This window comes from Sinohyriopsis cumingii, chromosome 8 (genome assembly GCF_028554795.1).
Source record: "Sinohyriopsis cumingii isolate HCF-2022 chromosome 8, ASM2855479v2, whole genome shotgun sequence".
Classification (NCBI taxonomy): domain Eukaryota; kingdom Metazoa; phylum Mollusca; class Bivalvia; order Unionida; family Unionidae; genus Sinohyriopsis; species Sinohyriopsis cumingii.
This window is the reverse complement of record NC_142968.1, coordinates 87,375,829-87,392,680: the sequence shown is the minus strand read 5'-3', so window position 1 is coordinate 87,392,680 and position 16,852 is coordinate 87,375,829. Positions and strand designations below refer to the sequence as shown.

At 36.8% G+C, this 16,852-nt stretch overlaps 1 protein-coding gene across 4 annotated transcripts in view; it reads right to left on the bottom strand.

Moving 5' to 3' along the window:
• Positions 1-8,792: 8,792 nt before the first annotated feature.
• Positions 8,793-16,852, bottom strand: part of LOC149794078 (uncharacterized) — a 177,209-nt gene continuing 169,149 nt past the window's right edge. The window contains exons 13-15 of one of the 4 annotated variants that reach the window (XM_089968029.1): positions 16,501-16,532; positions 13,796-13,833; positions 8,793-9,894 (exon numbers count right to left, since the gene is read on the bottom strand). In XM_089968029.1, coding sequence (XP_089824155.1) covers positions 9,770-9,894; positions 13,796-13,833; positions 16,501-16,532 — 195 coding nt within the window. In that variant the 3' untranslated portion in view covers positions 8,793-9,769. The remainder of the gene's footprint in view (positions 9,895-13,795; positions 13,834-16,500; positions 16,533-16,852) is intronic. The other 3 variants (XM_089968031.1, XM_089968032.1, XM_089968030.1) reach the window with 3 other exon arrangements.

Genomic DNA, 16,852 nt, shown 5'->3' with positions numbered 1-16,852 from the left:
ATGCGATTGATCGTTGGTATCGTCAGGAATTCAGCTTTCAATGGACTTCACAACGAAAATCCTTTTGAGTTTCGACACTCTAGCGTGTCCAAGATCGAAGTCAGTCGCGACGGCAAGACCTTGTGTACCCGACCCTTTGAGCCTAACTTTGCCCAGAACAATTACTTGAGATCGTACTTGTCCCTGTACGAAGCCACGGGACAGTTAGGGACCAACACCAGTCACGGGATTACGTACGACGATTATGCAGGAGGCTATGCTTTGTGGGCTTTCGATTTCACTCCAGACCAAGGCAGCGACGAGGGACATTTCCACCATATAAAATCAGGCCAGATTCGTGTGGAAATTCAGTTTGCAAACCGAGACCCTGCTGATCCAACGTTGAACGTCATCCTGTATGCAGAATTTGACAATACGATAGAAATCAACAGTTTGAGAGAAGTCATTCTAGACTATTAGAAGCCATGGAAGACTGTTATCCCTCTTTACCTAGTGGAGAAACTTTGGACATGAAATGTAAGGAGACTGTGGAAGAAGAAGAAGTGATCATGATGAAGTCGAGATGGCCAGAACAAGAAGCCCATTTAGTCTCCTGTTTTGCCAAACACTTGGCTGAAAAAATAACAGAATTGGTCAAGAAAAATTGCTATGGATGTCAAAACGATCATCCCAGTCAAATTCAACACGATAAATGCCTGATGCTGAGTCAAGAAGAAAAATTGGACGAATATCTGGACGAAGCTTGGAGTCTCATCTCGGACAAAGACGTGTTGCATCAGTGTTATAAAGACTTGCGTGAACATTCTTGTCCACCATTAACCACTCAAGAGATCCATCGTATCGAAGCTCTCCTGAATCAGAGTAAAGAAACAGAACGAATAACCGTTTATTCGTCAAACATTTTCAAGCTAAAAGTCAGGATCGAATTGACGACGTATTATTACCTGTAAAGAAGAAAACACACACACACACACACACACAAATCAATGGATACCTGGGAACTTTATTACCTTTTGAACCACAGTTCGTATACGGCTTCTTGGAATCCTGTCATCTGTGCTAAAGATGAACTCCCTCATCGCAAACCTAAAGACCATCAAGCTTACGTGATCAACACGGACGACAGTCATCTCCCAGGAACCCATTGGGTAGCCGTCTACTTTCCTCAAGAAGGATGTGTGGAATATTTTGATTCGTACGGATTGCCCCCTTTGGAAGACGATAGCATCGACTTTATGAGAAGAAATGCTCAAACCACCCGATTCAATAATGTGAACTTACAAGGCACAGATTCCTTGGTGTGTGGACAGTACTGTATGTATTTTCTGCATCATCGCAGTCTGGGCTATTCCTTAGAACATTTAGTAACTCATTTTGATCCTCGTTCTTCTTCTAGAAACGATGTGAAAGTAGATCGATGGTTCTGTGACCATTATGCTTATCTTTTGTCTCAAGCTAGGAAACGTAGTGTCCATCAATGGCCTAATGATTTCCAGCAGTGGAAATCACAATTTCATTCACAGCGTTGTCAGCCCTGTTTAAAGTAGATTGTATTTGAAGAAAAATGTTTGATGTTTTGAAAAAGATGTTTGATGTTATCATGTTGGATTATTGTTAAAAATGTTAGAGTTGTTGTTTAGTGTTAAGTGATTTTTGAATAAAAAATATTGTGTTTTGAAAAAAATGCCTTTGTCTTTTGTTTAGCCATAAGAATGTTGGATTGATGCTCTTTCATTTCTTACTATCCCTCTCATGACACTCACTGAACGTTGCAGCTCGAAAACCGTGTGGGGGATGTTTTCCTTCATGTCCGCGCTTTGACTTTAAGAACCGGGGTTGTTTCCAGTCTAACCATCCATTGTCGACTCATCCTCCTAAGAAGATGTGCTCCAAACTAGCTAAGCTCAACGAAGCCTACGTGAATTTGCATAGGGTCAGACACAGTCTGATACCGAAGCCAGAAAAAATAGAGAATGTGAGAATGTTAAAAATCACTGAAGACCTGATAGAAGAACTCTTCAGAGAAGAAATGAACAGGGAAAAAGAAGAATGGACAGAGAAGTACAGACTTCAGAGACAGCAGCAGCAGCAACAACAACAACAGCAGCAGCAACCTGAACCTGACAGAGGCTTTGTCGATTGCCGTATCGACACCAAAGAGTTCTTCTTCTCTTTCCGAAGAAGCACACCTATTGCCAGAAAGTCTATAATCAGAGGACATCGCATTCTTAGAAACTAAAAAAAGAATGCCATAGCAAACAAAAAACAGCCCTTTTCAGGGCTACCCCAATACTCTAGAAAAGAAATAACGATTGATTTGCCAATGTGTGTAGGTAGAGTAGTGTGAAAATAAACACAAACTCTTTTTTTAAAAATGTGAGGGTATGTGTTTGTGTGTTTGTGTTAGTAAGTGCTTAAGTAAGTTGGTATGGATAGTAGATTAAAATGATGTCTTTTTTTGGTGTTTGAGGTGTATATTTGGAGATAGATTGGATTGCTTTGCGTATGTGGATAGTCTATTGAAGTGATTTATAAAAAAGTTTAAAATAGTGATGGGTAGCATAAAAAAGTGAGTGAGTGTTTCTTTTAGGTCCGCGCGTTGTTTCTTTTGGTCATGATCTAGGTAAGATCAATTTTATGTTTTTTAGGGGGATGTTTTCCTTCACGTCCGCGCTTTCAGTATAAATTGAAACTCGCTCGGCAGTCTAGCTACCCTTGTTGATTGATCAACACCAGAAAAATGAACACGAGATTGACTAAAATGTTGGAACTTCATGTGCATCTGGAATATGCCAGGCGCCTATTGAATGAACTGGCCGCGGAAGCCATTGTGGAAGACGGAAGGATAAGAGAGGAGGAGGAAAGAAGAAATAAAGAAGAGGAGGAAAGAAAATATAAAGAAGAGGAGGAGAGAAGAAAGAAAGAAGAAGAGGAGGAGGAAAAGGAGAGAAGAAGAAGAAATTTCAGAATCCCAGAGAGCGAAAATTCGGATTCTGAAGCCACATATCCTGCCTCTGCTCTCTCCCCCAAAAAGGTAAAAAGTAACTGGGGGACAAGATGTGTATGTGGCGCCAGGCCTGGAAGGTGTCACCATTAACCAGGTGCCCATGAAGTTCCAAACAAAAAACAGCCCTTTTCAGAGCTACCCAATACTCTAGAAAAGAAATAACTATTAATTTGCCAATGTGTGTATGTAGAGTAGTGTGAATATAAATACTAACTCTTTATTATTAGTGAGAGTGTATGTGTTTGTGTGTTTTGGTTTGTAAATGTTAAAGGAAGTTTGTGTGAATAGTAGATTATGGGTTTCTTTATTGTTTCTTAGCGTATGTGGAGAGTATAGTTTGGGTTTGATTATATGAAATGAGAAAAGTGGGGGATGTTTTCCTTCACGTCCGCGCATTGTTTGGTCATGATCTAGGTAAGATCAATTTTATGTTTTTAGGGGGATGTTTTCCTTCACGTCCGCGCTTTCAGTATAAGAACCCATAGTATTCGTCGTTCAAACCATTCTACAAAGAATAATCTAGACAAGATGACGCAAGTGACTGATTTATTTAATCAATTGAGGCATGTCTATTTCTGGATAATAGATGCAGAATACGCTATAGAAAGGATACAAAAGGAATGGGAGTATGAAGATAAAGAACACTTGGTAACCAGTCAAGTCGAACGTATAAAAACCGCCAGACATATAATAGAAGGAATGATAGAAGATGAAGTCAACAAATCAAGAGGATTTATTGACCCACGTTATGTCAGAGTGGGGAGTTTGAAGGAAGCACTGGATTATGTCATCCAAGTCCGGTGCTTCCTAGAACATATAGTGTATTGGACGGAGTTGTCACATATGAAGAGGGGACTGAACAGGTTGAAAAAAGGAGAAGAAATAATGAAACAAGTGATGACTGAAGAGGTGAAAAAGATAAAAGAAAAATGGAGTCAAGAAAAACAGGATAAGGAAACAATAAAGAAGAAAGAGGCCTTTGACAAAGTCAATCAAAATTGGATCAAGATACGAGAGAAGTTCAGGGCTATGGGTCACCCAGACTGGTTACCTGAAAAAGAAAAAAGGAAGAACAAAGGAATTTGGGGAAAGATTAGGGGATGGATGAGGAAATGGAGGAAATAGAAGAAGAAGCAGAATAAACCCAAAGGCCCTTTTCAGGGCCAGCCATATTTCTCGAAAAGAGATAGCCTTTCAATTGCCTACCCCTTTTTTTAAATTTAAATTTAAATTTAATTTTAAAAAAATTAAAAAAAAAATTTAAAAAAATCCCATATTCAATTCCCCTTGTCCCTAGACAAGCCCAAACTCTATGTTAAATTCCCATTGTCCCTAGAGTGACCCACGATTTTTCTCCATGTTAAATTTCCATTGTCCCTAGAGTGACCCACGATTTTTCTCCATGTTAAATTTCCATTGTCCCTAGAGTGACCCAGGGGTGTTTTTAATCCTAAGTCCCATTGTCCCTAGGGTGACCCCATTCACTACTAATATGCGACACTTAAATAACCCTTATTGAATACGTGAGTGTGAGATTAAGCTGTGACCGCACACACAGAGCAAAATTTTTCAAGTGTGCGATCACGAACGCACGGCTGTTTAAATGCGAGTGACACGATGTCCTCTGTGAAATTCGTGTAAAAAAAAAAAACCAGGTATACAAGGAACTGGATGCAACTACATGCAGACACCGCAAACATACATCGATACAGAAAACAAATAGCATCGGTTTTATTTTCCTTTTAATTTTTTTTCTTCTTTTTGAACAAACGACTTAGCATCCTTAATAAATTTTAAATTCCAAAATACTAGCCAAATTTATCCAAGGAAAATTCATTTAAAGTATTTTACTACGTTCTCGTTTAATTTTCTTCTGCTTATACATGGTGGCCAGTATTAATGGTGGAGAAAGAACCCGGGAAAACCCCGGAAAGAACCACCGACCCACGAGAAGCTACTGGCAAACTTTCTCACATACCCACATTAGCCGAATCCGAGACTCGAACCCACGCAGACAGAGGTGAGATGGCAGTGATCCGTAACAGACGGCGCTTTAGACCACTCGGCCACTCGGGGCCCCGCCTTTTCCTTTTTAATAAAAACTCAACCATTAGACCCATATAATGCCAGTTCATACAAAAACACAATATGGAGGTCCCTAGCAAGATCACGCAGCTGCTATAAAATGGGGAGAAAACCATCCATAGCATATTAGCCTATGGAGAGGATTGCAAACCACATATAAATCAATTTAGACCTCTTTGAGGAACGTTTAAGAGATCTGGAAATATAAATCATTACAAACACAAAGCTATAAAATTTCAAGAGAAAAAAAGTCTGTCACAGTTCTTATGGAAAAAACATGAACATATAAAAACCCATTACAAAATTTTGGACATATGGAGGGACCCCTCATATACTATTGTCTAAAACATAACAATAAGCTTGAGAAGGGCCCACAAATAAATAAGACAAAACACTTTGTCAGTATTACTCAACAACGCAATGTTACAAGGCGTTTACATATACATCTCCTCATAATGATAATTACTTTAATTTGCGCTTGATCTGCAATTTTGAAACGACCACTGTTAGCAAACAGCACGCACAGGTAGCCGTTATTTACTTTAATTTGCGCCTGAGTTGGCTATCTGCAATTTTGAAACGAAAACTATTAGCAAACAGCACGCACAGGTAGCAGTTATCAAATCATGATTTCTATGTTATGTCCAATATACGCTAACTAACCATGAGAAAATAGTAAAGGTTTTAATGAACATTATGCTTAATATCGTTACCTATGAGCCAAATGAAATGCAGTCTGGTTATATCAGTTATACACTTTTGGAATTAGTTTTGTTTCTTCTTTCTTTTCTTCATGGACGGAAAATTCAGGAGTCATCGCCTGAAAAACTACAGTATTTCTAATGGTTGAGTTTTTATTAACTAGATCTTTGAATTTTATGTATATTTGATTTAATTGAATTGTTTGCAAGTTTAATTTTTTTTAAAATTTCATTATATGTCAAAATAATGTAATTTTGTTTACTAGGAATTTGGTATTTTCCAGAAATTCAGTTTGACCTGACTTAATCGTACACACCGAACTTTGTATCTTAAGCTGACCTAGACTGAGACAAGTAAACAACTTTTTATTTTTATCTTATTCTTAGAGTAAAATGATTGGTTTTTGTAACGGTCATACTGGGACTATATGCTTTTAGACGTAAATACTTCTCGAAGATTCTGGAGAGTTTACCCTCATCAGGGAATCTGTTTTTTTCTTCAAGTTGCTATATAATCTTTGTTTATATAGATATTTCTCAATCGGGGCTTTTTCTTTACACTGGAAAGTGTATGTTTGTGACCAGTCTGGGAATTACATTTTAATTTATATTCGACTTATTTGGATTCTTAAAGATTAATTCTTTTTCCTGGAAATATTTGAGTGATCATACAGAATTATTGGACAAAGACATTTATTTAAATTTTATTCCGGAATTCAAACACCGGAATATTTTTCTGTGTTTCACAAAGGACTGTGCTCATCACAACTATAACTGACTCGAACTTGAATTCATTATATCATTTCATTACAAGGACTTCTAAAATTCGAGCTTAAATACGTAACATAATTCCACCAGTCCTCGTAATAAGCAAGGTCATCTCCCTTAAAATGGAAAACTGGCAAGTACAGTATTTTTCTAGTTTTATAATTGAGGCCATATTTGATGGAGGATCATCATCATTTCTATAAACTTCAAAGCCCTCTTTTTCAGGATGTTGTCTGTCGAATTAGGACAAATTCTGTTCCGCAGCTTTTGAATTTTTAAAAAAAAAAAAAAATTTCTTCTATTTTTAGCAATATTGATATCAATGATAGAAGTATAACAGCACTTTACGCCAGGATACTATCGTTAGGTTGGGTCACATTATATTTAGTGGTTTTGGAGAAGAAGTTGTTTAAAGGTTTATATTTTTGGCATCGGCGGACATATTTTATAGCGAATTGGTAACATTAGTAAAGTTTGAAAGGTGTTCATATCCGGATACCTTCAGCTAATCCTGGTCACATTCAAGTCAGCGGTTTTGGAGAAGTCGTTCTCAAGTTTTCCATTTTTTTTAAAAACAGCGTTTGCTTGTTGGGTTTGTTGTGTTTTTTCTTTTGTTTAAAAAATATTTTAGTAACTGTGTTCAATATTTAAATTTGAGAAATATTTGTGCGAGGATACTTTCTGTCAAATTTTGTTCAGCGTCTGGTCATTTATTTGGGGTGGGGTGGTGGGGGTGGTAGTGGTGTATAAGAAGTCGTTTATATGATCGTTGATAGTTTTGGTAACGGCGGCCATATTTGATAGATGAGTGGTAGAAATTTGAAAACTCTTTATGTAACGATGCTTTGTGCCAGATTTCGTCAAAATTAGTCTTTGTGTTTTTCTTTAGGTAAACTTTAAAATAAAATTGTTTACGGATCCATGACGGAAGCAGTCGCCTGTCATAAATTTATTTGGTCTTACTTGCATTGAAACTAAAAAAATAAACGGTTCCTCAAAGGGTTGCAGGTGAAGTACGCGGTAGGAGTAGTTACGGTGTGAGGTATCAAGAGTAGAAATGGCAGTATGGACGAAGGAAAATTAACGTTACGAAATGACACCATAGGGACTAAGAGAAATTAATATTACGGATGGCAAAACAGGGACTTTTAGAACTGTAACAACGGGTTAGTATGGTGGGGACTTGTGGAAATGCAACATGATGGGTATAACAATGATAAGCCACCATCTGAAACCGTGAAATTTAACATTACGGTCGTAAAATTAATGGGTCACAATCGGGACCTATAGAAATGGAATATTACTGACAAAAATAAAGTTTAAAAAATGACGACGGTTCTATGGCAGGAAAACAATCATGTACTGACAGACAAATATTGTTACAGACCCAGATTTGTCCTGACTGATAAACCCAATCAGTTGTTGACGATGATTTATTATTAATAGAACACCAAAGCGGGGAAGAGCGGTAGGTGAGGATAGGATAGCTATACATGTAACTAATATCCAACATACCTTTATGGCATTACTAATGGAGTTTCCCCATGCATAACCATTATCCATTTAGTGTGTCAAGATTATTTCATGTTAAATGTTGGGATGTGAAATAATGCTTTGAATTTGATAATGCCCACCGGGTGAAAATTGGTCTTTTCCATTCCTGAACATAAACCCTACACCCACCATTGCTTAGATCGTCATCTATATTGTCGGTAGACGTGTACTCTGTAGTCTGTACTAAGTATGAGTATACAATCTTATTATATTCCTTGGATTTCCAGACTGATGTGATGAGTATAGAGAAATTCGACTTATGGCTTCAACTCTAGAAGGACCGGAAGGTCCACGATAAGCTGAAAGAATTTCGCATATTAGATGTTATTGTCCCCTATTCGTTCCAAGTTAGACCATGTGCATGGCATGCTGTAATTTCTCATGAACAGTTGTAGAAACGAATTATCTTACTTATCTGAAATATTGTATATCAAAGCCAGGAATACAATGTTGATCAATAAATTAGTGACCTCAAACATCCGGTGGAGTTTTATTTATAAAGATATTCACTTGTTCGTTTTGTTCAGTGTTACTTAATCATATGTATGAATGTACAAATAAGATTATGAGTTAATACACACACCAAGGACAATGAGAGGACAACTTATCTGTCTTAATTTTGTATTCAACGTCATTTTTCGGTGCAGTTTTAAAAGTTTATTTGTCACCGCCATAGGTATTCTGAGACGAACAAGATTCATTGGCTAGCTGAGTTCATGTGATGTTAACAGTAGCTTAAACTTATGGGTGCAGATAGCGCAGTGATATGGTGCAATGAGTCCGTGATCTGATCTTAGTATTGGTAATTCTAACATGGTTTGTATTTGTTTTACTTTTTCAGATTTTCTTTTTTTTTTCTTTCTTCAATTTATTTTATCTTTCTATTTTGGCAGCTATCATGTATCTCAGTTTATATGATGGATTAATTTTTCAATAGTTTGAGTCTGAACTTCAGTTGTGCAGACTAGTAATATCTTCTTATTGGCAATGCGCCCATTCTTTTATTTCTCTGTAACTGAGAAACTTGTCTGCAGTTTATTTTCAAACCTGACTTATTTTAAGTGTCCATTTTATTTATTTTCCCCCCAATAGTTTACAGATTTGATCAAGATCAACCCACTTTTATCTTGCCTTTTTCACCACACATACGAATGCATTAATGTTATATACCATGACCATCTTTCTCTCTCTGTCTCTCTATGTCTCTCTGTCTGTCTGTCTCTCTCTATACATTCCAAACATCCCTTCTTTCTATTCCATCGTTTTCTCCCTGCCCTGTTCTCATGAACAGAACACCACCACCCGCATCATCTGTATCTGCATGCTTCTTCACTCCATGCAATGGCACTCTGATTTTTCTGCATACTAGTTAATAAACCTACATCCAGTCACGTAGATAAAACACAACGGGCTATCAATAACATGTTTACACTCCTGTTAGAGAAATGTTGCCTTGAAAAGGGCTATTGAACTGAATTTATTGTAAAAGTATCCAGCGCCAAATTTCAATTTATTCCTATGGCAACAGAAGTAAAAGTATTATAAACATTTTTTCAAATATTCTTTAATGCTTCTCGGTCGAACATACTTTTTACAAACGAGTGAGTTTTTTCTAAATTCTTTCTTGAAAGGCAATACAAATTTCATGTCCCAGCTATAATCGAGACGCATTTTTTTTGTGCTCAAGAATTGGAAGCAGTTTCGTTGTCTTCGGTTTCCTCCTCCTCGTTTGTTCCGTACGTACGTGACATGTTAGCATCATCGTCCGACACATCATACCTGTAACATACACAAACAAGTTTTTATGCAGATTTCTCATTAGTCTCTTTCACCTAATACATGACAATATCTGATACTTAACAGACATCCGCGGTTTTCCAATATGCTTGGAAACTGTTGAAATAAGTCAGTAAACAAATGCAGTGTGATGTTAAATTTTAGGAGTAAAAGCCATCATCCATTACTAAATGCTGTTAGCATAAAATGAATTTTCCGCAAGAAAATATGTGAACTTGATGTACAAATTATAAGAACTATTCTTGTGGGGAAGTCTTGCTATCTCTTATCGTCATTCGCTTATAATCAAACCCGCTACAAAATCTTGATAATACAATATTGTCTATCAAGTGTTATCAAAATATACACAGAAATGAAGTCCCGCGTTTGGTAACAGGCTGTGCCAATCAGATGTCAGTAAACCTCACCAAGCTCTACCAATCAGATGGAAGTGAGCCCCATCAATCTCTACCAATCAGCTGTCAGTGAGCCCCATCACGCTCTACCAAGCAGCCGTAAGTGATCCCCACCAAGCTCTACCAAGCAGCTGTCAGTGAGCCCCATCAAGCTCTACCAAGCAGCTGTCAGTGAGCCCCATCAAACTCTACCAATCAACTGCCAGTGAGCCCCATCAAGCTCTACCAATCAGATGTCAGTGAGCCTCACCAAGCTCTATCAGACAGCTGTCAGTGAGCTCCATCAAGCTCTACCAAGCAGCTGTCAGTGAGCCCCATCAAGCTCTACCAGGAAGTTGTCAGTGAGCCCCATCAAACTCTACCAATCAACTGTCAGTGAGCTCCATCAAGCTCTACCAATCAGATGTCAGTGAACCTCACCAAGCTCTATCAAGCAGCTGTCAGTAAGCCGAACCAAACTCTATCAAACAGCTGTCAGTAAATCTCATCAACGTGCAGAGACGACCTTCAAAATAGAACTCATCGAAGGTCTTAATGATATAACTTCACAAATCATTTTGATGAAAATGACAATATAGGATAACAGTTATTTCTGGCCCACTCAAGTTTCACTTTTTCTATTTTGCAAACATTTTTTTATCCTTAGTTAATTTAAGAAATCACATTCTCAGAGAGGCAAATATGAGTATTTTTCACAATTTTAATTACTTACTTCGACGGCTCACAAAACAGATGCAAGAACAATACACTAATAGCCACACGTGTGAGCCAATTCTATTAAAAACTTAAGCTTTCAGATCAGTAACAACCTCAGCTAATGAGATTCAGTATCAACGTGTTAACAAGATTAACGACCGCTCCGGTGGCCTAGTGGTTAGAGCGTCCGCCTCGGAAGCGGGAGGTCGTGAGTTCGATCCCTGGCCGAGTCATACCAAAGACTTACAAAAATGGTACTAACAGCTGCCTCGCTTGGCGCTCAGCATTAAGAGGTTCGTGTTAGGACTGGTCGGCCCGGTGTCAGGATAATGTGACTGGGTGGGACATCATGCCACATGTCTGCGGCATGATGCCCCAGTGCATAGACATCACTAAAAACTGCCACACTGCAGACATCGTAGTGATATGACTGAACAATTGTTAAAGCTACGTTAAAAATCCAAATCACACACACACACACACACATACAAACAAGATTAACATCCGCAGACGTCACTTATTATTGAACTCATCAAAGCTCATCTATGATATAAGTTTATATCAGAAGTTTGATCCCAGTCTGATTATAAGTACAGCGTCTAGACTGGTTATAGGCTCAGTTACATAATTCCAAAACGCCATGATTTCGCCCATAATCGTAAGATCCCAACTCGTGTTGACATAAACAAAAAGAACCAGTCTGATCCAAATCTTATCAGTAATAAAGACTTTACAAAGGTAACAAGCTCTGTCAATTAGATCAGAGATCACCTTATTGTTAAAATGAGTGTGTCGCTCCTACGATACTCATCCATATTTTTTTATAACAGCCTTCAAGGTGATCAGGAACTAAGCTGATCATATGCGAAATCGAATCTTAATATATGCAGATATTAGATATTACTCATCATTAATCTCATCTAGCAATATATATAACATAAGCCTATATACTAAGTTTGATCATTAGAAATACAGACTCCATAAGGGAATCATGTTCAGCCAAACAGACGCCAGAACGCTTAATTAATATGCATGGAAGTCGCTAAAAGTCAAACTCTTACAAAGTGTGAAGGATAAAAGGTTCAATTTAAAGGTATAATTAAAGTCTGACCGACAATACAGCCTCTAGAGTTTTAACAAGCTCAGACATTCCAGAACGCCCCAATAATATTCGTAGATGTTGCTGATAACTTGACCCTTCTGAAACCTTGGTGATATAATGTTAAGCCGACCTTGATGATATAATTTTGCGTAAGCAAGCTTGACTAAAAGCTCTGCCACCCAGATGCAAGATCACCATATCTCAAACATGCTCCCCGTGACTCCATCAGGTGTAGTATTATCTTATGTTTCGAGTAGATTGACCTAAACACTTGCCAGATATGATCGTCTAATGTAAATCTATCCAGTTAAACATACTTTAGGCTGGTGTCTGGGAAAACCAGTGAAATATAGCCAAAAGTACATTTCCAAAGACCGATTTCAACACGCACAAAGACTGCGCACACAAAATCGAGTTCGTCTTCCTCGGGTCTGTGCTAATTCTCCTAAGACACACACAGAAGAGACTTCTTAAATGCGCATTGTGGCACATTACAATGATTTCGAGAGGTAATGATATGAAAACTGATACAAAATTTGAAAAAAAAATAAGTTTTTGAAAGCTTGGAATTCACCATTAGTCTATGACATTGTGTTTTACATTATGCTTTCCAACGGGACGATCCACAATACGCGATTACCAAGTTTGAAGGATAAAAGGTACATGTAAACCGAAAGTGTATGATATTGGCGATGATGCAAAATGACAATGAAGAGATACACCATTACTCCAATGACCCCAGTTTTTATATTCCTCTCAAGAAATGCACGCATGAAAGACAGCAAACAGAAATTGTCGCCATCAATAATATAAACATCAGAGACAAAATAATGCGCAATAGATAACGTCAAGAACGACAAAAGCCAATTGGTCAGACAAGCTGTCAGACTAAGCATTATCATTAAGAAAACAATGGCATGATAGCGGATGTAACGACACCCAGGGGCTTAGACGAGCGGCGCAGGCCGAATATAAAACCAATATAAAACCTTGGTTATCCCATTAGACATCTTTAGCAGTAAACATGCCACAGTGCCACTCTTAAATGAAATCAAACAAAATCTTTATGATATAAGCTTATATAGAAACGTTCAGAAATCCAGCTTGTAAAGTAATAGAGTCTCAGTCAGCCACATGCGAGAACGCCCCATTTTATATGTACAGATATGGTTCAAATATAATATATCTTAAATGTTTGCTTATATATATATATATATATATATATATATATATATATATATATATATATATATATATATATATATATATATATATATATATATATATATATATATATTATAATGCAGATTCTAGAGTGCAATATACTTTGTCCTGAATTTTAAATATCCTAATATCTCATTATCTAATTTGTCTGATATCTTGATGATGGAGATTATATACAAAATCTGATCGAACTCCTGTCAAAATCGGCTCAGAAATATGTCCTCTAGATTAGTATGAAATTGGGCCAATCGGATGCCGGATCGCCTAATTAAAATATGTAAATGTGACTCATAATCGAACTTTTACCAGATATTGATGACATAATCTGCATACAGGTTTGATCAAAATATTTTGAAACTGGAGCTTCAGAGAGTAATTTATAACAGAAAAGTCCCAAATCACTTATCAATGTTCCAAATGAAAATGAAGGTCATTGACCGAACGTAATATTATAAAGATTGATTACCATGCCTTTGTCGGATCATCATCATTTTCGGCCATATACTGTAAAAGACAAATATACAATTGTTTGAATCATATCCTGTGCAAGATACAGGTTTAAATAACCTATGCAAATATAGTACGGATAATGAAAATAAAAGTATATATTTTTCTTCATGACTATACAGAAAGTGACGGAGAAATATGCGTTCTATACGCACTTTTTTCTAATGGAAAAGCACAACGATTGCACGTAACTGCTTATTTCAAGAGAAGTTTTAACGTTTTGATGACATCCATTTAAGTCTGTTGGTTATGTATTCCTGAAAACGAGGTCAATTAAACATAACTTTTATTCAAGCAAACGGACCAGACACAAGTTTAAGCAACTCAGTTTTTCCTCTCTCTCAATGAAATACTCTTACTTAATATCATACATGGTATTTCGTCCGACTGTACAGCTCAATAATTTATTGTACATCCTATTAACAACTGTAAGTAAAGAGAAGACGCAAATAACATAGGTGGACATGCAAAGTAGATATAAACAAAAATATATTTTACGAGTCACAATTGACAATACAAAATGTGTCTTCACGACTGATACGTTTACTTATGTCTGCTAAGGTAAACAATACTTTTTCATTGTACAATATATTTTATAGCAACATCCGTCAATTTGCATGGATTGTTCCCCATTCTGTACCAATCTGATCAACCACTATATTATAATGCTTAAGAGTGTGTATTTTGTCCAATTCATGACAATTTTCATACAAAAATAATGAGATACTTTGTATTTTTGTTAATACATTTCTTGCGTTGATAGATTCAGTGAACATTGTTGGGGTGGGATACTGAAGAAACATGACAGTGCCATCGCATCGGGCAGAATTCAGAACGTAACATCTTTCAGTAACGAAACATTTGAATAATTGTGAGTTTTGGTTGTTTGTTTTCTTTGTTTCTCCATTCAAACGTAACATGTGCGTCGCCTTGGAAAGCTTGCGGTCTTGATCGGTATCAGACACTGCACTCAAACTTCGATTGTCACTTAATTTCGGTTTACAATTAACATTCATCTATCCCCTATTTCTCCGTAGTTTTCAAACATGATTATGATTGTGACGAGAGTTAAAATCGCTACTAAAACCAATTGTATTACCATATTAATAAAGAGTTTTTTTTTCTCAAATAAATGTTTGCAGTTGGTCGTACCATAGTAACAATGGCACAACAATGAGCGTACGACACCAAAGGGTACAATAGTGTATGGGTGATACCATAAAAATCAACAGGTCATGTAAGTTCAATCTCTGACAGTTTGTGTAATTCCTGTGGACAGCTAATTATTTTCAAAAACATGAAGTAAAAATTCTTAAAGCCTACTTTTTGGAGTACGTTTTATGGAGTCCTTTTACCAAAATGGTTATGCCAGTATCTTCTCGTAGGTCGGTGGTTCTTCCCTGGGTTTTCCAGGGTTCTTCCTCCACCATGTTACAGTGGCCGCAATGTATAGCCTATCTTGTGCTGAAAAATGGTGTTAAACCCTAGAACAACAACAACAACAACAAACAAAATGGTTAAAGAGAGCACTTGTAAAATTGATATCGCCACTGAAGCGACGGCAGTGGTATCGGCACTTTGGGGATATCATTTTTATCCCACTAATACATTTCAATATCGCATCATGAAATATATAAGAAAATGAGATGCATAACAAGTAAAGCAATCCACCAAAGAAAAACCCACGAAGAATATAAAAGATTTCAAAATAATCGCAAAAACTAGAGATGATCACGTCTGTGTCCAGTTGCTTTTAAGTTCCGAAAAATCTTCCCATTCGTTTTGGAAATCTTTGATCAGAGTTTCTGTAATATGCTTTTCAGAAACCACTTCTTGTCAACATTTCAAACGAAATCTTATCAAGAAACGTTAACGAAGGGAAAACTATATGGTTTAAGGGCTCTGTATCTCGGACATTTAAAAGAGTAATTTTCACTTTCACAAACGTGGTCACTAACAACTTGCGTTTTCTACAGTCCCACACTTAAACTAATGCATCTTTGTTGGGGTGTGGTATGTACAATGTAAAAAGATGATATTTTGGGATGGAAATTTTAGAACTCTATATCAGTGACCTCTTTAAAGAAGAAACATATGTGTAAAATAGCCCATTAGTTCCACATTTTAACTGGTGATTCAAACAATGATACATTTTACATTTGCTAAAGCATTGCTGGCAGTATGCAATTATTCCCACGCCGCAAATCGAATCGTGTTGAATTCTGAGTGGATTTAGAGAGAAGTTCCCTAGATTATGAGAGCCATTCATTCTTCATAATTTTGTATTAAAAAAATGCATAGTTTTTTTTTGTTTGTTTGTTTCGGTCGAACAATGAAGAGGTTCCCAGACGGTTTCTTTATCTCATAACGAGAATCTCCATTAGCAAAATATGGAACTCATGTAACTATCTTCGCTGTATTTGTTTGAAGTTTGTTCTAGTTGATTAGATTTAAGAAAATTAAATCCCTCTCAAAAGACTCTTACAGATTTTAAGTTGATCTTATCTTCCACATGATTTATTAAAAAGATGTTTTTACTGAATAAACAGATCGTTGATTTTGGTTAAAAGGTGTTAGTAAGTGGCTTTGAAAGAGGATTAGAACGATTCCCAACGGAACACCCAAAAATGAATGAACATAGCCACCGTTATGTATCAAAATTACCCAGTCTGTGTCCAGAATATAATATATGTCAACTGAAAATGAAACAGAGGTGAGAATACAAGTAGACTGTGCATGAAACCAGTATGATTAGCATTGTTTTCACTTCTAATGTCCGAGAGTGTATCCTGAACTTGCATAAAAGTCTAACAGATACGCTGCTTCTAAACATAAAATCAAACACTTCAACTACTTAAGCACCAACCAATATGGCAGTGCAATGAATTCTCCTTTCTCAAGGAGATTAATCGGGTGTTAGTTGCATCAACCGAAATTGTAAAGAAAAACAATACGTAATTGATATTGGCATTGATTTGGGATAATACTGCTTTCGACTGACGATCCATGGTACTGA